The 23,001-nt window shown below is 40.3% G+C and overlaps 1 protein-coding gene across 1 annotated transcript; it reads left to right on the forward strand.

Annotated features, from left to right (window-relative positions):
• The first annotated feature begins 12,086 nt into the window (after nt 1–12,086).
• RP9 (RP9 pre-mRNA splicing factor) lies at nt 12,087–20,205 on the forward strand. Its single transcript, XM_075057162.1, has 6 exons — nt 12,087–12,322; nt 13,740–13,770; nt 14,577–14,706; nt 15,026–15,117; nt 16,585–16,646; nt 17,801–20,205. Exons 1-6 carry the CDS (start codon nt 12,102–12,104, stop codon nt 18,051–18,053), a joined length of 789 nt encoding a protein of 262 aa, XP_074913263.1. The 5' UTR covers nt 12,087–12,101; the 3' UTR covers nt 18,054–20,205.
• Nucleotides 20,206–23,001: the final 2,796 nt, after the last annotated feature.

The following is a 23,001-nucleotide window of genomic DNA, read 5'->3' on the forward strand; positions in this document are numbered from 1 at the left end:
TTGAAGCCAAGCACCAGGCAGTCATGAGATGGTAGACCTAATGTAAATTAAAATGTTTGCAACATATTCGGTCACATAAACATAGGAGATATTGTGACTAGTGAAATATTCTGCTGAGTAGCCATTGGACTTACCCAGTACTTAACCACTAACTGTTCTCAATTACCCATCATACAGCTAAGGTTACAGGCCTGAAGATTCAGTCCCTGGATGCCTGAAGTATGTACTGTGTTTTGATATAAAGGTTTTCTAAAAAGGTGGCATACCAAGACAGAAAAATATAGAGTGGATTTGCAATGTTTTCTAAATACTCTATTAATTATAGATCAAGAAAAACAGAGGTAGTCCTTTTTTTCTTAGAAGGAATATGTCAAAGGCTGCAGCTTGCAGATACCTTGAAATTATGGCAGGGAAACTTAGAGAGAATTCAGGTACTAGAAGTAAAAAAGTGAGAGCAATGGGAAACACAGCTTGAACTGATATAAAATTCAGTTTTAAAAAAAATCAGTCTGCTTTTAATCAGTAGGTAATATTCAGAAAGATCACAGTGTAATGCTGGTTTTGGCTATATAATCTACAGGGGGATTGTGTGAAGGGACTCTGAATTATTTTTATAGTCTGCAGTCTTCCACAGCTGTTCACCTTGGTATGTACTCTCTTTCAAACTCCTGAGAAGCTCTTTAGAGAATAGTTTTGGGTTACAACTAATGTGAAAGAACTACAGTGCTCTCTCTGCTGAGCTGAATTTCAAGTAAGGAAAATAAAACCCCCAATTATAACTCAAAGCTAATTTCTCCTTCTGAAGATCTGTAAAATTCATGGAGATCTTCAGATACTTTGAAACAACCACAGAAGCACAGTGTATCAACACTGGTTTTAAGTCTTAAGTATGGCTAAACTATATCCATAAAACATTCTCAGTAAGTACTGGTTTTAGTAAACAGCATTTTGAACAAATACTGGTTTTATTTTATGCAGCTACATGGTAAATTCAGAGCACCTGGAACCTGAAATAGCTCTTTGTACCTAAAATATTTTAATATAAATTCTATCAGCTACACATAATTTAATTTTGTGTAATTTACTGTCAATGGTTTGACTCATGAGGGACTGACATGGCTTTAAATGCCTTTAGTGACCAAAGTGATCCAGGTGATTTGGGCTTCTTCTTAGGCAGGCCATAACAAATACTGTGACACAGAGAGTCATGCTGGATTGATCAGCCACCTCCACAGGCTATTTAACATGCAGATTTTATTCTGATTTGTTACTGTTAGTGGCTTAGTAGTAAACACAAAAGTGCACAGAGCATGAGAGAAATGTATACACTTTAAATTGCTGATACTGTAGGTACGTTTCACTTACTCCAATTCATCTTCAGTTTCTCTCTACTCCACCCACTAAAGACGTTCTAATGAAAGTCAAACAAATAGCAGGTAACGTTGTGAACCAGTAGCCTCTTTGCTGCTGTGCCAGGAGAAAGTCTTACTTGCCCCCAGGTACTCAGCAGCTCCCCTGTTGGAAGTCACAGCATGATGAGATACACCAACAGAGCTGTCTTAATTAGTGCTTATCAGTCTGTCATTCCAAATGTGCTATGCTAAACTACTATCCAAGTGATTTAGCAAACCCAGCTAATTTTGATGGACACGGGTTAGATAGCACTTACAAAAGCCCTCTGCCACCAGAGTTGAGGCAGTATCTCACAACAGCCAAACACAAGGACAGATTACAGTTAACATTGCCTTCCACCAGCAGTTGTCAAAAGCATAAGCCTAGATGGCAGACTTTTGAGGCATCTGTCATGCCTTCTTTTGTGTTTGCATTGCAATTGTTTTAGTTTGTACACTACTAGAAGTGAACAAATAATTGTAGCAAGCCAACTCTGGGCAAAACTATTTTCTAATTACACTAGAGCAATGGTGTTGGCCTCAGTGTAGATGTGCCAGTGTAAAACTGCAAAAAAACTACCCTATGCATCCAGTTTTTCCTACCATTTCTCACAACTCTATATGTAAATGTTACTGATCTCCATTCAATGTTCATGCATTTATCAGGTAATACATATATGTGTATTTGTTAAATAAGAAAATGCCATTATCCTCATCTCACAAAAAAAGGAAAGGGTTTTCAGACCTAAATACCCTTGAAAATAGAGACCACAGAGGTTAAAAATCACTTTTTCAGAAAAGCTGAAATTTCAACATAAGTATGAAAATCAGTTACCAGATTTTCAGAAAAGTTCATCTATGGAGGGGCTAAAATTTAAAAAAATCTGGTCATAAGTGACATACCTAATGTAACATAAGTAGCTGGAGACAAAATGGGAAATGTGTTGGTTAACAAATTATTAAAATTCATGTGAACTAAAGCGTATTCTAAATATATTGGAGGTACCACAAAGTCAGAGAATGGTTTTGAAACAATGGAGTGCTTATACTAAGCTTATACTAAGCTGCAGAAAGACTTGGATATTTGTAACAAAGGATACATGTGGCCAAGCTACAGGTTTTCAGTCTGTGGATTTCTATAGTATCGTGCACAAGTGGTAAGGAAGCCTGCTGTACGTTGGCCTAGATTCCCAATGAGTGGGGGTTTGCACCTGCAACGGAAACGATCTAGGAGACTGCTCACACACACACACACACACACACAAAAAGCAGAAAACCAGTGAGCTAAACTTCAGCCTTCTGCCATACAAAATTTGGAATACAGTGAGTCTCACTGAACTTTCATATGCAGCATGCACAATCTCAGAACTGTGTTGCATAAACTGTGCAGAAAGGAGTGGTTCCTGCAACAAGGATCATGCTGGTATTCTTAAAAGCATTAAAACCAATCAATTACTGATAGTTTGCCTAATTATAAAGGGTCTTCACTGAATCAAAAGGGAGGACAGAAGCATTATGCCTTTATTTAAAGACTAAAAACCTTCTCAAGAAGCAGCATAGACACTAACGTCTGAAAAGCATATGGTCACAATTGGGTAACTAATTTATCACGCCTGAGTTTTATCACGCCTAATTTTTATCATGCCCGATCTGTACTCTCTCTGCTAGAACTGTTATGGCTCTATATTTAAAAATAATAATGTTTTTTTCCAACGTTCTTTTAAAAAAAGCTGCCTTAATAAAGTTAATTTGTAAATTAGGTGTGGACTACGACTCCAGCCCAGAAAGACAGAACCCTTTTATCCCAGCTCCAGTCTCCCACCCACCCCCACATCCACCCATCCCCTGCCTATAGCATTTTGCCTGTAAAATGCCTTCTGGAAGCTCTATGTTTTGGGAGGAGACAAGGAAATGGTACCTCTGCAAACAGCTTGGCACAAAATAAACCATGCAAACTTTCCTGAAATGTAAGGGTATCTGTCCTACCAGAGGTAAAACCTGCCTGCATTTTGAAATGAGCATGCTGCAAACTCACTTTGCCCGTCTTGGGTAAAAGGATTATTTGCAGAGGTGATTGGAGAAGAGGCAAGTCAGGTCAGTCACTTCTCTGCACGCCAGCGCTGTAGCTGCCAGTGGTGACTGCCTAAGCAAACTGAAAACAGTACACCTTGTTATTTTTCCCCTCTTTCATTAATATTCATATGTGAATCCCCTGGGAAATGCCCGAAGTGCATAGGTGTTACAGAATAGTGCTCACTGGTTCTTATTAGTGTATGTAAGCATTAAAGCAGGTACTTATCAGGGGTCCTGTCCAAGAAGATCACTGCAGTCTTCTCCCTTAGTTAGTAAGCATTTAGTGACTCTTGCATGAATTTTTATTTACATTTTGCATCTTGAGAGAGAAAAAGTCATGTATTCAGACATCGACTCTTAACACTTCTACTAGAAATTTCAATATTCTTTTGGAAGCAGATCCACATGGATTCATAGGATACTAACTGCATTTCTGAACTTGTTTTTAACAGAAAAGAGTCCATCTGTGGAGCAATTGTAAGGTGGTATTCCAATAACCTCTTCCAGCCATCTGATCTGGGTAGTAAAGGACAGTTTTAGGCTCAGGCTTACAAAATTGGGTGCTTTCACATCACACAACCATTTTTAGGTGTTTGCACAGAGCTGGTAAGATCATACTGAGTGCTGAGCGTGTTCTGATCCCATTCCTGTTTTGCTGGGCTGTTGCAGCACAGGTCACAGCCTTTGTTGCCTACCTTCTCCACCAATCATTGCAGGCAAGTTTTATCTGTCTGTCCTTATGCCTAGGGTCCAGACCCAACACCCCATGCAATCTATGTGGGCTAAAGAAACACTCCATAAACATAAAGCCAAGAATTAAAGTCTTAGCAAATTAAAGAGTTATTATTAGTCCACTTACAATCATGCTAAGACTTATAGTCCAAATTAGCTAATTATTGCAGCTCATACAATAACGATATAATTAAAACTACTGTGCACAATATTATCTATGCCTTTCTCTGTTATCATGCTCACCCTTCCTCTGGGCTCAAAAGTCAGTAATACCAGTCTTCTTTAGAGAAAGCAAGGGTTGGTTATAGTAAATTGTCAGCGTCCCAAGTTCTTTGCCATGATTACAGTGCTAATATTTATGATTTCTTCTTCCTCTTTGCCAGGAGGACAATGATGTTGTGCATTTCTTCCTCCTCACTTGAGGGCTGCTGGGTGTCCTTTTTTTATGTTTGCTAACACTCTATCAACTTGCTCCTTCTTTGTTGGCTCACAGTTCCATGTTGTATCTCAGTTTACTGCATGTTATAGGCTTTACCTATGTTGCAGACTTGTTCTTTGTTCTCCTTGTTAACCCACAAAATCAATTGACACAACTTCTAAGGCTTCATTTCTTTGGTGACCTCTGCTTGCCAGTTTGTGTCTATATTCCTGAGGCCTCTGTTACTGTCCTGTGCTTGAATTTTCAAGACCTCCACTGTCATCTTGTACTAGTATTTTGGGAGGCCCAAAATGCCCTCTTTTTTTTTCCCCCATATCCTTCAAGATGTGGTGTCCAGATAATTTAACTAATACTTCATTAACACAGCCTAACCACCTGTAGCCAATATCTACTTGTTTTGGCAGTATCACTGGTACATTATTAAAATTACCTAATAACTGGGCAGAACACCTCTCATTTCTTTGTTGAAAGCATGACCAGAAAGTACCACGCAAGGCTGGCAGGAAAAAACCCTAATAGAAGATGCTAAATTGATCTTTTTTACACACTCCACAAGTGATGTATAGGAGCATAGGCCATACACAAATCCGCCTAGATACAGATTGGACTAGGAAAGAATGTGTTATCTCTATCTATAATGATATATTTATCCTTCCATTTCTATATCTGTAGAACTATAGCTGACAGTAACTTTCAAGCAAAAGTAACTATGAGGGAGTGTTCCTGGATGTCATTCATAGCAAAACTAGCATAATGGAATAAAAATATACAGGCTCCTAGCACACCATTGGAAAACATTATTTTTGTGTGTTTGGCGTGAGTTTCAACAGTCCAATATCAGAACTCCTTTCTCATTCCTGTCAGAGACACTCCTGGGTCAACTTGCTTAACCAACCCTTGCTTCATTGCTCTACCACTGCTACACTAGTTTTTCTATATTACCCTCTTGAGAGGGGCGGGGAAAGAAGAAGGTCTAGAACTGTGAGCTTCCATTCATTTCTTTTCAGTTACCTAGAAAGAAGCTGTTGGTAACTTGACATATGGGAAGTATGTTAGGCTTAAAGAGCTGCGAACTTTGGATAGTTTTGAAAAAACTATGGTTAAGTGGGAACAGCTGTTTTGCATGGAACTAGCAGATCAGCTATTTTAACAAGAGAAAGTAATCTTCCTGTTTAATAGGGGTGGCAAGCAGAACCAAGACTCTTTGCCTTAAACTTTTTAGATTGTATTTTTCATTCACTTTATTTCTGCAGTTTCTGTGACCCGTTAATAAACACTGGAGCCTTTTTAGGCAATTCAACCAGTGTTCCACTGGAAAGTTGGCAACTCGGAGGGGACATACCAAGGGCAGATGCTGGCACTGAAGAAGAATTTGCCTATTTTATTTGATACACCAGGTGTCATTTAAATGGGAACTGTTTTATCAGTCACTATATTATGGAAGCAAGACTCAGGAAAGGAATATGCTTTTGCAAGGGAAAAGTTCTTGGAAATTGACCACTGATTGAAGAATATAGCCAAAGCTCAGAAGGAGGAATTTCCTGCAGCTATGAAAGAAAACTGGCTACCAGGCAAAGAATCTAGCCTTGATCCCTACTAAGTCAGTAGCAAAACTGCTGCCAACTTTGATGACAGTAAGACTATAACCATTAGGGGCTAAGCAGCAGTATATATATATAGATTTAATACATGAGGAATGTCCAATCTGGAATGATTATCATCCCTCTAATAAGGGGTTCAAATTGCAGCGATCCTGACTCAACCTCTCATCTGCCAAAAACATATAGAGAATTATGGATATCATTGCATCTGGCTGTTTCTCATGAAACCAAAGTCCTGCCCACTCAGCTTGGGCACAAGCGATCCCACAAAGGATGGTACATTTTGTAAGAAGTTGGGAGACTGCCCAAGGGTTGTCAGCCAAAATCTCCCTTCCTTACTGTTGTTACATAACATGCCGTTAGCATCTGAGTGCTCCTGCTAACTCACACAGTTCCCAAACGTGCTCAGTCCTTACTCAGGCAAAGTCCCTTGAAGGCTACATGAAGCTTTGCCTCCATAATGACATACCTGGGGCCTTCTACTAACAGAAGAGACACCATGTCAGTGTATGCCCAGAGATAAAATGCTATATCAGTAGTGTACTACACAAATATACATGCATTAAATACAACTTCATTCTTGAAAAAATGGCAATGGCACAATGCAAAATGGCTGGGACTACATACAGTTATTCATATTTATTTATAAAGACCAGAAACCAAAAGGCAAAACCTCACAAAAAATGTAAGTTGTTCCATTATTTCATGTCTCTAAAATCTTAAGTGAGCTAAAATAATGAAGAAAGATCAAAGCTAGATTATTTTCACTGAGTGGTGGCTTAAAGAGATGGTAAGCATTACACTTCTGATGGAATGGGTGACTTTACCACTACAAACTCCAAGTGATCAGTAAGGCAGTATCTCCACAGAAGGATGGAGGGAGTTCATCCATGCAATCAACTACCACAGGCTTGGAGGACAGAATTTACAAAAAGGAACAATCATTCCTCTTCTAAGTACCAGCTTATCAGTCTTTGGGATAGGTCCAATAAAAAGATCTGAGTGTTTAAAATGGGATGTAGCCTTATGAAGGAACTTCAAACTAAAGCTGCAAATAACTTTGCTCAACTGCTGTTCAACCCTAATTTCCAAAGACACTTTCTTGCTTAGCTGTAAAGCTTTCCTGCAAGCGCATATTTTTGAATACCCTAGGTAGTAACCTAGTCTTTACAGAAACAAACAATTCAATGCTTAGTTCACACCTGTGCTTGGTTGGGATCCAAAACTTTGATGTTCTTCTGCCTAATTTTCCTAAAAGGCTTGCCCCTGTAGACATCTACAGAGTCTTGAACACTGGCAGGATTGGGACTGTACAAAATGCAGCTGTGGCCATCGTATTCTTTCAGACATTTGCTCCCTCGCTTCCTTTATGTGAGGATGTATGGCAGTAAACACCACAGTAAAGGTTCAGTTGTGTAGGAACACTTTTCACTGCTGAGCATTGCCATTGTAAACATGAGATCAATCTGAGAACCGGGAAGTAGGAGCATGGTATTGTCACCTGGTGCAGTGGTGCTAATCAAGGGAGAACTGTGCTTTGGCCCCTGCTTAGAGCACTGATTTTGTATCTTACAGAAAGAAGTACAGTTTCCAGTGCTGTGATGGGCACCCCTCTTAGTGTACTCACAGCCAAGTTCAAACACACTTGTCCTTCTGACCCCATGAATCTCAGATGCTTTCCTCTACTGCTTCCAAAGAGTGGAGTATGAATGGCGGGTGGCCCCCACCAATGCAGCTGTTAGCCTGATAGGGAATTTTTTCCTGGTGACATAGAAGCCACCATCACTGAATACCTAGACAGAGGAGGGAACCGAATCCAAGTCTCTCATTTTCTAATTGTTAAGCTAGTATACAAAAAAAAATTGCCAGCACTTCCACTTTAAACAAAACTTTTCATTTCTCTGTAATAAAGGATGTCAGCACCTCTCTTCACAGCTGAGGTTCCCAAGTGGTTAGAAGTGCCACTGCTGTTCTGAGGTAGCCTTCCCTGAGGTCAGAAATGGTCCCGATATTAGACTCACTCTATTCTGAATGTCCCCTATCGGCTAGCTTCAGGCAGCCACGGGCTGGCCATGCTGGATTTAGGCTGTGCTCTGCTCAGCCTGCTGCTTCTTCTGGATCCCATTAAGAGGTGCTTAACATCCCATGGAGCCCAACACGGGTTCTGGATTCCTCTCCTGTGCGTAATATCTGACACATAATCAGAAACAGATCCTGGCCCAAAGCTCTAGCCAGCCAAAAATTGAGAAAAACAGATTGGCTGACATTCCGCCAGGGTTATACTCTCACAGACATACTGATGCCCATGGGATGACATAGATGTAAATTAATTTGGCCCCGGTATGATCACTTGCAGTTGAAACCTTCAGTTGTTTATAATGAAGTTGTAGTGGATTTTATGAAACATATGGTCTTTCAGATACCTCACATTGTGACAGCAATTAATGTTTCTGCTTACATATTTTGGTGAAGCTGGAATTACAGCACCATGACAGTCAGCTCTTATAGTAAGACAACAGTTCTCCAAAGATCAACTTCTTGAAATGTCTGAAGCAGTACATACAAATAAAGGGAAAAAAAAACCCCAACACAACTTCAAATAAATATCCTGCTAAGTATAAGGAACCAGATCCTCAGCTAATATAAACCCTTTAAATAGAACAGATTTAAGCAATTTACAGATACTGAGGTTCTTTACTCCAGAATAAATAGAACTGAAAATAATGATTCCTTTTTTTCTACTCCCTCCTTCTTCACAATTCATTTTGTTTTGATCTTCCTAAGGACTGATACAAAAGCAATTGTCTCCTCGGGTTAAGTGTGCAACAGTCATAGGAATCCAGGGCTTTTCTCAGCAAAGGGGAAAAAAAGAAACTTTGAAGCTACCTACAGCTTCAAATAATCTCCTTCTATTAAAAACCATGGGGGTTAAAAAACACCTGACCTTGCAGGTAGGTACTTCTGAGCTGGACAGTAAAGTGATAAAGTCCATTTCTAAGACAGATGAGGAAATGCACAAGATGATTATTTGTATCAAGCCAAAGAAAGAACACATTTAAACCACTGTGGCTGAGCAGATTTATGTACCTATCTAATTTTACCTTCTGTGTGCCCCATTAAGATACTGCGGTGAAGAGTATTACACAAATGCCCCGATTCACTCAAAAATTAGGGCCTGGACGTACAAGCCACTGGGATGCAAAGAACACAGCCAAGCTCTCATTGACTTAACAGTAAGAAGAGGATAGTATACCATGGTCTGTCCTTCTGCCGCCACTTGCAACCCCACACTTCTGTTGAGACTATGCTCTTAGTTCCTGAATTTGTGTCAATTATTCTGTCAAAGATGAAGTCATTGAATCTGAGGTCATCTAAGCCAGGCCCTTACCTGCTCCAGACTGGCAGAACTCTTCTTACTTCAGCCAAGCTGGGACAGTCAAGGGTGTATGAAAGCAAGACTGGTAGGGCTTCTGGAGAACTCCTGTCTCTTTTGCTATTGCACACATCCCTCCCATAGAATACCATTCATAAACTGGAAACTCTCCATCTTAGAATTGACTCAGTTTTCTGGCACTGACCTAACGCGCTGGAAAGATGTTCCAGAGTCTGACTACTCTGTTGGTTTGAAAATGTGAAGTAAAAAGGCACTTGAAAATAGCAAAATAACAGTGGAATGAAAGGGGGGCCAAAAAACTCCATTATATCACTTGAGTTTGCTTCCAAAATAAAGTCTCTAATTAGTAGGCATTGGCCCCGCTGGTATGTAACTATTGCCATTTCTTTAAATAGAGTGAAAAATTGATGCTGTGTCTCATCTAAGTTTTTCCAGGCATTTTAAATGTAATTGCAACACCTGAAAATACTTCGCCTGCCTCACTCGTTGCTTGAAGATACATGACCATGTAAGGGACTGATTGCAATTTGACCTGTTACCAGACACTAGCAGTGTCACCACAGCAAACCTCTTAGCCTCCAGCAACCATCTGCTTAACCTGCTCCATAGTGGATTACCTTAAATCACATCACCTTGCATTTTGCTAAGCAAAACACATAAGACCCATGCGATGAATGAAAAAGGTTTTCTCACAACTTACGCACCATTTCATGACATCTTAGCCAGATGGGTATGTTGGAATTAGTTTATGAAGAGCAGAAGTTGGGGTTTTTTTGAGAAGTGTATCTGCAAGATTACGTCGCTTTGCTGCTGAGTGTTGTTTTTTGGTAGAAAGGCCGCTGCATTATTTCCAGTGCCAGTACACCTACAAAATTTGGTGCATGAAATAAAAATCTTCATCAATATTATATATTAGTGGCATGACATGCAAAAGCTAGATTCTTTTGTTTAAACCTCAAAATAAGCACCAAATCCTTGCAAAACACTGTGACAGAATTAACTGGACAAAAATAGTTTCCTGGGATCTGAAGTTACAATGGGAGCCACTTAGCTGAATACAAGTGAGAAACAAGACATGTGATCTTTCATCCCAAATAAGTAAGGTTTTACCAAGTAGAAGCTAAAATAATGTTAAAGTAGTGCTTGTTTAATAATATTACGTTGTTAAATAAACCCTAAGGTTGCTAATTGCCTTGTAAAAGATAGGCTTTCTCACAACTGTTTTGTCTTACTGTACTTCAGAACCGAAGTGTGCTGCAATAGCAAGTACCAGGGAACAGCATCCTTTGCCTTTGACATGCACTTTTGAAGCACCAAGATGATCCCAATTAAAATAACCTTCAATTCCTGTACTTCTAAGATCTATTTTTTGCGTTTCACTTGGCTTTTAAGCAATCCCTGAAATCTCACGTGCCCTTGAACTTTAGCATGAGGCTAAAGTAGAAATTTAAACTTTGCCTTCCCAACACTGACCTGCCTCCATTCCTCATTCTGCAACAGAAGGATCATGGCTGGGGCAGGAAACTGCAAAACCTGGGGCAGATTCAGCTCTCTGGGGTTGCTCACATGCCAAAGAGGAGGGAGCTGCCCTTTGCTCTTCAAGCAGCTGTGGCCACTGCAGCATGGCCCTAGCCAGACCTCGCTGGGCCTGTGGCTAGACCCTGCCGCATAACCAACGTGCCACCAACACACCCAATTAAAAAAGAAAAGAAAGAAAACCCCAAAACTGACTCCATGTGCTCTGGATGCTGCAAGAAATGGCCCTGACCTTCCCTTCCCTCCATCCCCACCTATTTTGGCCTCTGGCAAGTGTGGCCTGTGACCCTCCCTGCACACCCGGTTGCTCTGCCCACCCCCCCGACGCCCCTCAGCTGCATCCCCAAACGTTCCTGAGGCTTCGGTGAGGGAGGCAACCCCCTCAGCCTGCCTGCTCCCCGACCAACACCTCTTGGCTGCCCACCGCCATATCCCCCCCGCGCCTATCCATAGCCCCGCTGTGTAAATGATTGTGGCACTAAGGTATTTTTTGTTGTGTGGTTTGTTGTTGGGGTTTTTTTTTAATATCGGTGTTTTGAAGGCGCAACGGTCCACACGTTGTTTTTAATCCCCGCGAAGGGTGCCGGGGGTGAGCGGTAGGCAGCTCGGCGAGGCCGCCCTTGCCGCCTCACCGCCTGAGACGACGGGCTGCGGCAGGGCTGGAGCAGGGCCGCCCCTCAGGCCCAACCGGGCCCGCGGAGGGGTGGCAGGAAGGGAGGCTGCGGCGCGGCCGGCCGTGGCGGAGGGGGCGCTGTCAGGCCGAGCCGCACCGCCGGCGCCGGAGGAAGGCCGCGCTTGGCCGGGCGCGCCCCGCCCGGGAGGGGAAGTGAAACCGAAATGCGCAGCGGGCAGGGGAGGCGAGGGGAGGGGAAGGGGCGGGCGGCGTCAGCGCCTCCGCTGCCTCGCCGTCCGCCGCGGCTCTGGCCGCCGCCCCGATGTCCCACAGCGCGCGAAGGGGACAGCAGGAGGAGGAGGAGGAGGAGGAGGGGGCGGAGGAGGAGGGGGCGGAGGAGGGAGCGGCGAGGGGCAGCCAGGCGCGGCCCAAGAGCCATCTGGAGCCGGCGGCGAGCGGTGGCAGGACCCAGGACCGGCATGAGAGGAAACGGAAGAGGCAGGAGGCGCAGCAGCTCCAAAAACTCCAGCATCTGGAGTCCTTGTAAGGAGCGGAGGAGGGGAGGCTGCCCGGGGGGCCGGAGGGCGCGCAGTCCCCGGCTCCGCTCCGAGCCGCCCCCCCCCCCCCGGCGGCATCTGGGGCTCGTTCCCAGTGCAGGGTTGGGGTTTTGGGAGTGGGGGGGTGTTGTTGGTTGTTTTTTTGTTCCCCCTCCGGCCCCGCGGAAAGCAGGGGCCCGTTCCCTTCTCGCAGCTGCTGCTCCAGCTCCGTCAGCTTTTAAAAACAGGGCCCGTGCTTATAGAGAAGCAGGTCTGTGTTTCAGTCGCGAAGCTGCTGCCTCTCTCCGAGAGCAGCCAGCCTCCCCGGTGGCTCCGGCGACCCGAAAGCCGCTAAGGCGGTACAGCAGCATCCCGGCAGGGCTCCGGGGCCACTCTTTAAACTGCTTGGGGGGCTTCATAAGGATTTGGGGGCGGGCGGGGGAATGGGTCTCTTCCAGGTTCCTAGAAGTCTGGTAGGTTGCAGCGTAGAAGCAGAGGTTGTTCAGCCGGTTTCCACTAGGATGGATTAAAAAAAAAAAAATAGAAAAGGTTTGAGATCTGCCTGATGACTTCATCAGTAGCCCGTGGTGCTGTAAAAGGTTTACGCTATTTCATTGGAAGAGGTTTAATAGAATAAAAAGATCAGAAGGTTCACAAGAACATGATTTTTTTTTCCTTTCCAAGTGGAAGTAAAATTCTGTTTGTTATGAAATGCACTAAACAGCACTCAAAGTTATTGTTATAAATATCTGTTCATAGTGCGTTGGCATGTAACTCCTAAGCATATGCACTTTCTCAGTTGCTGTGCTCAATGTAGCATCTGCTTGCTATTTGGATTTTAATAAATTTTATATGTACTATTAACTGCAGAGCAATGCTGCAGGAGACATGGTACTTTGGTCCGTAAGGTTCTGTCTTTAGGTTTAATACAGAGAAGAAGATGAAATTATTATTATATACTAGGTTTGGCTGGCAAAGCTAGATGTAAGGAACTCTCTGACTTGACATTTTCAGCCAAGTATGTCTCTTTACTCCAGCACTGCTGAATCATAAATTTGGATCAGTGAGATCTTGGGGAGGGGTGCTACAGAAAGAGGAGAGAATTATGCATTTATGGTAACTGAAGCTGAATTGGATGTACCACACATCCCTGTAAAGCAGTGCAAAGAAAGTAGTTGTTCCCCCACAAGAATATGAATCTGAAGGGTGTTTGCAAGAGATGTGTGTGGTGTTATGACAGACACTGTCTCAGCCTGCTTGCATCCAGGTATCCGTGTTTTGCTATAGTTCTTGGTGATTATTGATAAAGTAAAATTTAAGGGAAAATGTGAAGGTTTTAACTCTATATCATTGAAATACTGTATTTTCTCAATCTATTTGTCTGCGCTCAGCTGCAGAGTAACAATATTTCTATTGCTTTTCAGCTATGAGAAACCTCCCCCAGGGCTAATTAAGGTTGGTAGATATATTGCAGTAAATTTTTAGCATTACAAGGGATTTTCACACAACCTGTCTTTTAATCTTAAGTGTCTACGTTACCTATATAAGTTGCAGAGAAAATTAGATGCTTCCAGGGGAAAGCTCAGAGCTCCTCAGTTACAGACCAGCCTCTTTGACTTGGTGAATCCAGAGTGAAATGCCCAGAATTGGATAGGATGATACCAGTTCTTTCATCACCTCTTAGCACGCACACTTAATGCAGTATTTAATAGTGCAGATAGAAGGGAGTCATTTATGGTGAAGCAGTTTTTCAGTTTGAATGGCATCTTTTCAGGATTCTTTTCCATTGCCTATGCTCAAATATTTGTGTAAAAATACTTTAATAATGATCATTGCTTTTGCCAAATTTATATACCTAAGGCATAATCTAGTGCTTTTAACCTAAAAAATACTGCTCTGTGTTGTAAAGGCTGTTTTAAATCGTTATGTCTTGTTAGCAGGAAGAGGAAAAAGAAGTCTCTCCTTATCTGTTAAGTTTTCATTTATATTATTTATTTAAATAAATTACTAAAATACACAGGAAGGAATGGAATTAATATGGCAATAAAATTCAGACTGGAAAATTCAAGGGTGAGGGAAGAAGAAAAGTACTTAATGCTGTTAAAAGAGTCAGGTGTTTTGGATCCTTTATGTGTTACAAGAAGAAGAAATGTTATAGGGGAAATAGGTTCCATATTAAGTGAAGGCCTGCACACTTGGAGTATTAATTTTTACAAAGTTAAAAAAAAAAGTGATTTTATTGTCCTTGTCTTTTTCTATAGGAGAATGAAATAAAACCAGAAGACTGCATACCTGATGTACCAGGCAATGAAAGTGCACGAGAATTCCTGGCACATGCCCCAACAAAAGGGCTTTGGATGCCTTTGGGAAAAGAAGTCAAAGTCATGCAGTGTAAGGCTGAAAATATTCCAGATGTCATTGGACCTTCATATAGCCATCCGTATACTCTGGGGGAGGGCAGAATATCTGGTGGACAGATGACAAGGTCCACGTAGATTGGCATCACATTGATACAAAAGCAACTGGTATCTTGAAGGCTGTAATAGCCTTGCATTTTATGGATGTTACATTTATCAACATAATATTTGTATCTCTCTGTTTGTTCCAACAAATCAAAAATACTTTGCATAAATATGGGGTTTTTTTCTTTTTCTTTTCTTCTTCTGATCTGGCTCAGAGGTGGAATTCACTGCTGCTTCTCTTTTTAAAGGTTGGAGGTGTAAACGTTATGGACACAGAACAGGAGATAAAGAATGCCCATTCTTTATTAAAGGCAATCAGAAATTGGAACAATTTAGAGTAGTAAGTACAAATACTGTAGTATTATTGCTTGTATTTTTTAATACTGATGATGCATAATCTTGCAAGTGAAGAGAAGCCTGTTAGATGATGCTTTATTAAGGACTTTTCCTCTGTCTGTACTATAATATAGATGCCAAAAATCTTCTAATAAAGAAAAATAGCTACAGATGTGGTTGGATGTTTGACTACTTTGCAGAAAATCTGCTCTTCAAGAGGAAAATTAGTAATTTTTACATTTAAATTGGAAATCTTCAAGAACCTCTTTCAACCATTACATTCAGTTTTTGTGATTAAAATGTCAACGTAATAAAAATTGTTTAGCCAAGCTTGAGCTGCCCATATTGCAGCTGCTTCAGGCCTTCCACTTTTACTGTGAACAATCACATCATGAAGCCTGTTGTCTAGGTCTGTAATCCAGTAGTCTACAAGTCTGATCTCTTGCTACATGAGGCTACATCTCGGTTCTGCAGATTCTTTCTGTGTGACCTCTTTAACTGTTCCTGTTGCTCTGCATTGTTAACCTATATTTCAAGCTGTCATCACTTTGTGTCGTATGTCCTTATTTCTATCCTTGAAAAATGTAATCTGGGCTCATTCTGTCCAGATACTGGACTCGTACCGATTGTATGCTACTGCAAAGAGTATTTTTAGCCCTCTCCCATGACCAGATATTCTTCATTTTTCCTCAGGCTTCTTCTCTGTTGCATCAAACTCTTGCTGTACATCCAACGCCCTTCATGGTGCATTCCCAACACCTTTATTTGCTACTGAAATTTTAACTCCCACCTCTGGTCTGCATCTGATATCTCCTCTCTGTTGAACTTGTTTGCTTAATCTTCCAACAGAAATGATCACCCCATCTTTTTGCCACATTCTTGCATGGCATAAGCTCACCTTAAATGTCTGCAAAGTTTATTTGCTATCTTCCTTCACAACTATCTTTTGCTGCAATGCCTGTTTAATTTTAAAATAACGAATTTAAGAACCAATAATGGTAGCACATAGCATGCTAGGACAACTCCAACTTTATTATCCATTTGTCTTATATTGCTTGCTCCTTTATTCCTGTGTGTTTGTATCCAAGTTTTTAAAATATGCTGTAAGGGCACAGCTCATTACTTTGAACTTCAATATTCCACCTCTGTCTAGCTATTCTTGTAGTATTTGTATGGGGTTCTCTTAGTTAACTGTGATTGGAGAGGGCAAGAGGTAGTTTATACCTAAGGAGAGTCCCCTTCATTGGTGATGTAACTAGATAAGCTTTTGCTAAAGTAAGAAAAACAGTTCAGATTAACAATATTAAGTCTGAGAGCATATTTGTGAATCAAGAGCTTGCTAAGTGTATTTCATCTTTTGATAAAAGCCTCTTGCATTGTGTTGCTTTGGTTTATTTTTTTAGGAAATAAAACAGTCAGTGAGAAATACTTTTATTTACCAACACTGGATTTTCTGTTTTCCACTTTAAAGGCACATGAAGATCCAATGTATGATATAATAAGGGAAAATAAACGTCATGAGAAAGAAATGAGGTAAGTGTGTCTCTGTAGGAAACTGCATTTTCAATTTGGTTTTCTTTTGATAACATGATACTAATGTATAGGTGAAATTTTGATAGAAGCTTACCCTTATCTCAGAACATTTTTTTAGTGACAGTTTCTTTATGTTGGCAGAGACTAATGCATTTCTACTTTCTCAGTAATCACTCAGTAATACTTCCTACCTCTTTAATTCTATTTGCTTCTATATTTTTTCCCAAAACAAAGTTTAAAGAGGAGTCATATTCAGTTACACAATAATATTCAGGTACTTGGGTTTCGTTTTGGTTTAGGCCTAAAAAAAGTTTGATTTTTTTTTTTTTTTTAATTTCACTGACTTCACTAAGGTGTTTTCAAAAATTCAGTGCATCAGAGTACCTTCAGTAGACACAAAAGGGTGGCTTTAGAAAGCTAGTTCTGGGCACCTGATGGTGTTCCTCATGTAAGGTTGATATTCAATATATAAAGCAGCAGAGTTTTTAATGCTTTCTTACTTGAACTGCATCAGTGAGGTAACTGAACAAACTATAGGTAGCCCATAGACTAGTACTGCTGCTGTGGGTGTGTTGCTTTTTTTTTTTTTAAAAAAAAAACTACAACAAACAAATCCTTGGAGCAGGTACTGAAGACAACAATAAAATAAGCAAATAGTTTGTCCCCATTTGCCAGTAATCCATGAAAGTTCAAAGGAAAAGTGCCTGTCAAAAATACCTCTGCATCTAAAGTGGAGTGTACTCCATCAGCTTCACTGACATCATCTATGGATCAGCAGGGCAATGAATATCAAAAAATCATAATCCCAATATGTATCTGTGTATGGATAAGCATAGAACTTATGGTGGCCTGCTGATAGCTGTTGCCTCATTGTTTTGCACACATAAATATTGGCCAATAAGCTAGTCTGCCTTTGATATCCCGTGGGATGGAAAGTCCCTGAAAACAGAACATCTGCTTGTCTCAAAAGAGGTTACTTTTATCAGTCTGTGAAAATTGTAATGGGTGTGTAATTCAGCAAAAGAGGAAGTATTCCCCTGCCCTTTCCATGCAGCTTCCATTTTTCAAGATAGGAAGGAAGCAGATCAAAGCCAGAATAAATTATTACACATAGAGAGCTAGAAAAGATTCTCATTCACATGTTTTAAACTCAGGATACAGCAACTGAAGCAGCTCCTGGAGGACTCTACCTCAGAAGATGATGATGATAGCAGTGATGACAGTGATGAGGATGAAGGTGGCAGCAGCTCCACTTCCTCAGAATGTAGAGATAAACACAAGAAAAAAAAGAGAAAGAAGGAAAAGAAAAAAAAAGAAAAGAAGAAGAAGAAAAAGAGAAAGCGTAAATCATCTAAATCTAACGAGAAGTCAGAATCTGACAGCAGTCAGCTGCTGTATGTTCCTTGACCCCTACTTGCGAACTGCAAGGAAAGATCCAAAGAATGAGGAAGAAACCACCAGAAAGGGCTTTATTAAAAACTCAGAACATACAAATGGTTACACACAGCATCCTACACTGGATGTCCATCTTCTGCCCCTCTGCAGTGCTGCAGCCAGAAAGAAGAGAGCTGCATTAAACAATACTCAATCAACCATATTCTTTATGCTGTAAAACCTGTGCTAAAGGTCGTCTGTCTTAGTCAAATCAGGCTTCTGCATTGCTGCCTGTGAGTATGAGCAGGAAGCAGTGACTACCAAGGTATTGCCAACAAATCTGCAGAATTAGTAGACTGTCTATGAAGTGTCTTTTCTCCGTGAAGTTATTTTATTATATACAAAGCCTCATTGTAATGGGACTGCTGTTTGCACCATGCAGAGCACTGAGAGTTCACTTACAGTGCTTTTATTATAAGCAGGTTGTACTGTATTTTTTGTTCTCTGCATACTGCCTATGTGCTGAAGTTCAGTGTACTTATCCTGTACTGGCAGCTAGGGAAATAAAGAGCGCTGTTGAACGGGGAAAGAGTTAATCAAGGGGATTTACTTTAAGACAAAATTGCAGTGTCAGCAAGACTTGGGGTTTTTTGTGTAGCAAAATCTCAACATCATCACTGTTAATGTGCACAGTTCTGTAACACCAAACCATAGGAGTGGGAGCCAACTGTAACGATGTTAGATGTTCAACTTTACTGTAAAGAGGTAGTGGTTTTAGTTATTTAAAAAGGGGTTTTTCATGTTAGAAATGGAAAAAGATTAATTTCTACATATACTTCAGTATCAGTTGTTTTGATACATTGGAGTTTTTTTTCCTTTTAAAAAGGCTTGGGGAAATAAATTCCAACTTATTTTTTATGTTTACTAGATTCTATGTAATAATATTTTATGAACCATCCCACAAGAATATAAATGTATAAGGCTTTCAAAATGGTTTTCAACTATATGCGCATAAGCCACAGAACAGTAGTAAAGAACTTGTAAGCAGGAAGAACGGAAAGTTTTGTGTACTTAATTGACCTTGTGGACTGACCACACTTTTCTTTTAAATAATCTTGCAGACTCGACTAGAAAGATTGAGGTAGCTATAAACTGCATTAGAGTAAACATCTCTTTTTGAAACGTCAAGGTACAGTGGTACAAAGCTGTGATTTGAGGACCTAGATGATACATACTGGTACTTTGCAAAAGGAGAAAGAAAAATAGGTCTGCTTTGAAAGGAGTAGGAAGGACTTATATAGAACTTAGTCTCTGTGTTTATGCTTATATTGGAAAAAAAAAAAAGCATGATAAAGCTTTAACATTAGTAGAGTGAACATTAACAGTGAAATCAAGGAACCATAGACTAAAATGCTTTTTTTTTTTTTCTCCTGAGAGCTTTGGAAAAAGAGGACAGGGGAAAGTATACATTAAAATGTGTTTCTCCCTCCTACATGTCTAAGAGTCATTTAGTAAAAATGACACACCATTCCTTGCCAGTCATTCACAATACATTCTGGGGAAAAACAAGGTAGTCAAGGCCTACTTACAAAAAGATCCTTTATCTTATTCCCAGAGCTTGAATGGGGAGTTGTGTTTTATCCTCCAGTATTATTTAGTAAATCTCCCTGTGATTTACTGGTGGCTCCTGATAGTTCCCTGTATCAGCATCATCATTGACAAATTCAAAGCTCCTGGCTCTTCCACCAGAAAAAGATTTAACATCTGAAATAGCACAAAGAGATTTGTAATGGACTGGTTCTCTGCATTGCCACATTTGCTGCTGAGAAAATCCATGTGTTTATAGCACTAGTAATTGTTGGACAGATGCTGAAAGCCACAGCTACTGTTCACCTGATGCATTCCAAGAGAATTCTTACTCAAGTTTGTCTAGAGCAGAGCTAACCTAAAGATCTCTTCAGTTACTTCAGCTTTACTCATTCCAGATTCTTCTGAAGTTTAGTTTAATAAAAACAAATTCAGTTTTTCCTTAGTCTGTCATCCCATTCCTTGTTAATGGGTCCTTCCCATTTTACCTACCAGGGTTTACTATTTAAACAATCCAGAAAAATACCATAAAAGACCATTTCTAACTTGTATCAAATGCAATTTAAACATTTGAGATACCAAATCACTGTTCTGTGCCAGACTAAAGGTCTGTTTATACCAGTATCTGTTTCTACTCATGGTCAATAGCAGATGCCTACACAACAAAGCAATGCAAACTCTAGTGGCATTATTTCTGTTATTTCACTGAAATGTTGTCTCAGACCCTACTGCTTGTAGTGCAGGTACTTTGAATCATAGGTTATATCTTAGTGTTTAGTAGCCTTGGATATATTTTTTTTCTTTTACATCCAGTTACTTATTGTAAACTTTGCAATTTCCTTTGGCAAGGAACTCTACAGATTAATAATTAATTGGTGAAGAAACATAATTTGCTTTCACACTGCTCCCTACTAGTTTCATTTCATGAACCCTAGTTCTTGTACTGGAAGGCATGTGAACAACTGATTCATATTAATTTTCCCCATATCATTCCCAGTTTTATAAGTCTCTATCATATCCCATACATAAAGATTTTAGTAGGTCTTTACTGAAACTCAGAAAAGTAGAGCCAGTTTCAAAATTAAAGCTGATGGTTTCAATAGAGTAAGATTTCTAGTAATGCTGACTGGCAGCCAGCACTAGGGTGCTGAGAAACATGATTCATTTCATCATTTAGCATTTTAAACAGCACCAAAGCTGGCATTTAAGAGACTGTAGGTCTTTTAGAAATATGTAGACTAGAGATAAATACCAACAACCATTTATATTAATGGAAAATGATTCTATGTAGGAGTAAATCCAGAAAGCAGGATAGGAAGCTCTAGTCTTGAAAGAATGATTAGCCTTATGTTTTAAATCTTAACCATTGGACTATTTAATGTTTTTGTTTGAACAACCAAATTTTTTCTTTCAAGTGATCCTTGCCTTTTTTGTAAACATGTATATTTCCATTTGAAAGTTCTGTTGAAGCCTGAGTGGTAGTAATAGCATAACCGTGTAGTCCCATGAATCTAAGTGTGAAATGTAGCTACAACATACCTTATAAGCAATACAGCTTCACAGGTCTCCAGCTCCCAGATCAGATTATCATAATACTCTGAACCATTCTTGTCAGAAAGATTATTTCAGCAAAAATACTGACATCTGTCTTATTTCTTTGGCCATGAAATTACTTGGGGTTTGTAGTCCTGTTGACCGAGATGGCTGGTGGCAGTGAGTCAGTCAGGAGAATGAGGACTCTTTATTTTAAAGAGTGCATTTGCTTTTCCTTGGTATGCCGACAGTTAGCATGCAATGAGTGGGTGGTTTGGTTTGGTTCCCCCCCTCCCATTGGCTCCTGTTTTCCATTGTTTGATTTTAAAAGAAAGACTTGTAATTAATCTTTTCCAACATAAGGCAGAAAACAGGACATTGTAAAAGGGAAAGCTTTATGCCATCCAGGTGCTACCAAATTGAGAATTAAAATACAGCATTAAAACCTGGCAAGCCAACATAACCCCCTGCCTCCACATCAGTGATTACACCACACCCACTTTGCAACAGAAGTTGAAGTTAGATACAAATAATGACTTAGTAATTCTGAGTCACAGACAGTTAGTCTATCCAAACAAAGCTCCAAGTATGGCAGTCACAGAGGCCTCCAAGGTTTGTTACTGGTGTGCCAAGCAGCAAAGATATTCTTCAGCTGCCCTTCAGTAGATGCTGCAGAAAGCATGTGAAAACTTCAAAGGCAATGCAGTACTACTACAGTTACCAGTTCACAGTACCACCAGCACTGCAGTTAATCACTGGGCAATCTAGCTTCAGTGGTAACAAAAGTTGACATATATGTGCATCTGTAAAACTAAATCTCAAATATCACTTGGCTAGTTACCTGGCCAAATAAAAAGAGCCTGGACTTTAATTCACAGCCTTTAAAATGCAATTTGTACTTCACAACCTTTCTGAAGCATGGCCATTTTACCTACTGGAACATTAAATATAGTGTTAAGCCAGTTGACTTAAGATGTAGTCCACATATCATCCACGCTGCCGAGTGAAGAAAAAGCCAAGCAGAAGATTTAGTTTTAAGGTCACAGCACTAGTACTGTTAGAGTAGAGTACACCTCATATAACATCATCCAAGAAGTATTTCTGGAACACTAGAACATTCATGCATACTACTTTAAGCATTGGTGTGGACACATAGCATGGGTACACTACAAGACTTTAAGCAATTAGTTTAAAATAGAATTTGTTTTCTGACAAAGAGCTGTCTAAACACTCCTACTGCTACTCCCTCACATCTTGGGAGCTAGCATCACCAGGCCCTAAATTGCTTCTACAACTGCATAGAAAGCACAGACTAGTGCAAGACCTGTGAAAGGATGGCTAGCATGATCTTGGGAGTACCTGTGAAATATTAGCCATTGCCAAAAATAAGAGTGACATCTAACTGTGAGGTCATGAATATTCCTTTATCAGATAAGCAGCAAAAGAAACAGTTAAGTCTGTCAGCAGAATTGGCTTAGTATTCAATCCCAAAGCTACACTCAAGTTCAGGGAAAAAGAAGTCAATCCTTACCTAAGAGTAATTCTCAGTTATAACTCACTCATAGTCCTCAAGTTGAAGAGATTCTACCACTCATTCTGCCATCAGAATAAAGTCTATCCCCCTCTAAGAGTAGCATGTTCCTGTATTAGATATCCAACAGCAACAGTCCTACATTTTCGAGTATTAAATAGCTCCATGCTTGAAGTAATTCCCTCCCTTGTTTATTCTTTGAGGTTCTGATGCAACAGAGGTGTTGTGCAGCACAAAAGCCAAATAAGAATTCATACTCTTTATTTTCTTGCAGTGTTTAGGGTAGAGAGGAAATAACATCACAGAGTTAAAGTGGATCCTTTCCCCTAA

Source organism: Buteo buteo, chromosome 2, assembly GCF_964188355.1.
Source record: "Buteo buteo chromosome 2, bButBut1.hap1.1, whole genome shotgun sequence".
Lineage (NCBI taxonomy): Eukaryota > Metazoa > Chordata > Aves > Accipitriformes > Accipitridae > Buteo > Buteo buteo.

Excerpts from the sequence above, each read along its gene's own strand:
- RP9 (XM_075057162.1), top strand. The coding sequence starts at position 12,102 with ATGTCCCACAGCGCGCGAAGGGGACAGCAGGAGGAGGAGGAGGAGGAG. Across the intron at positions 12,323-13,739 it reads CTCCAGCATCTGGAGTCCTT|CTATGAGAAACCTCCCCCAG; the intron begins GTAAGGAGCGGA and ends ATTGCTTTTCAG. Across the intron at positions 15,118-16,584 it reads AATTGGAACAATTTAGAGTA|GCACATGAAGATCCAATGTA; the intron begins GTAAGTACAAAT and ends TCCACTTTAAAG.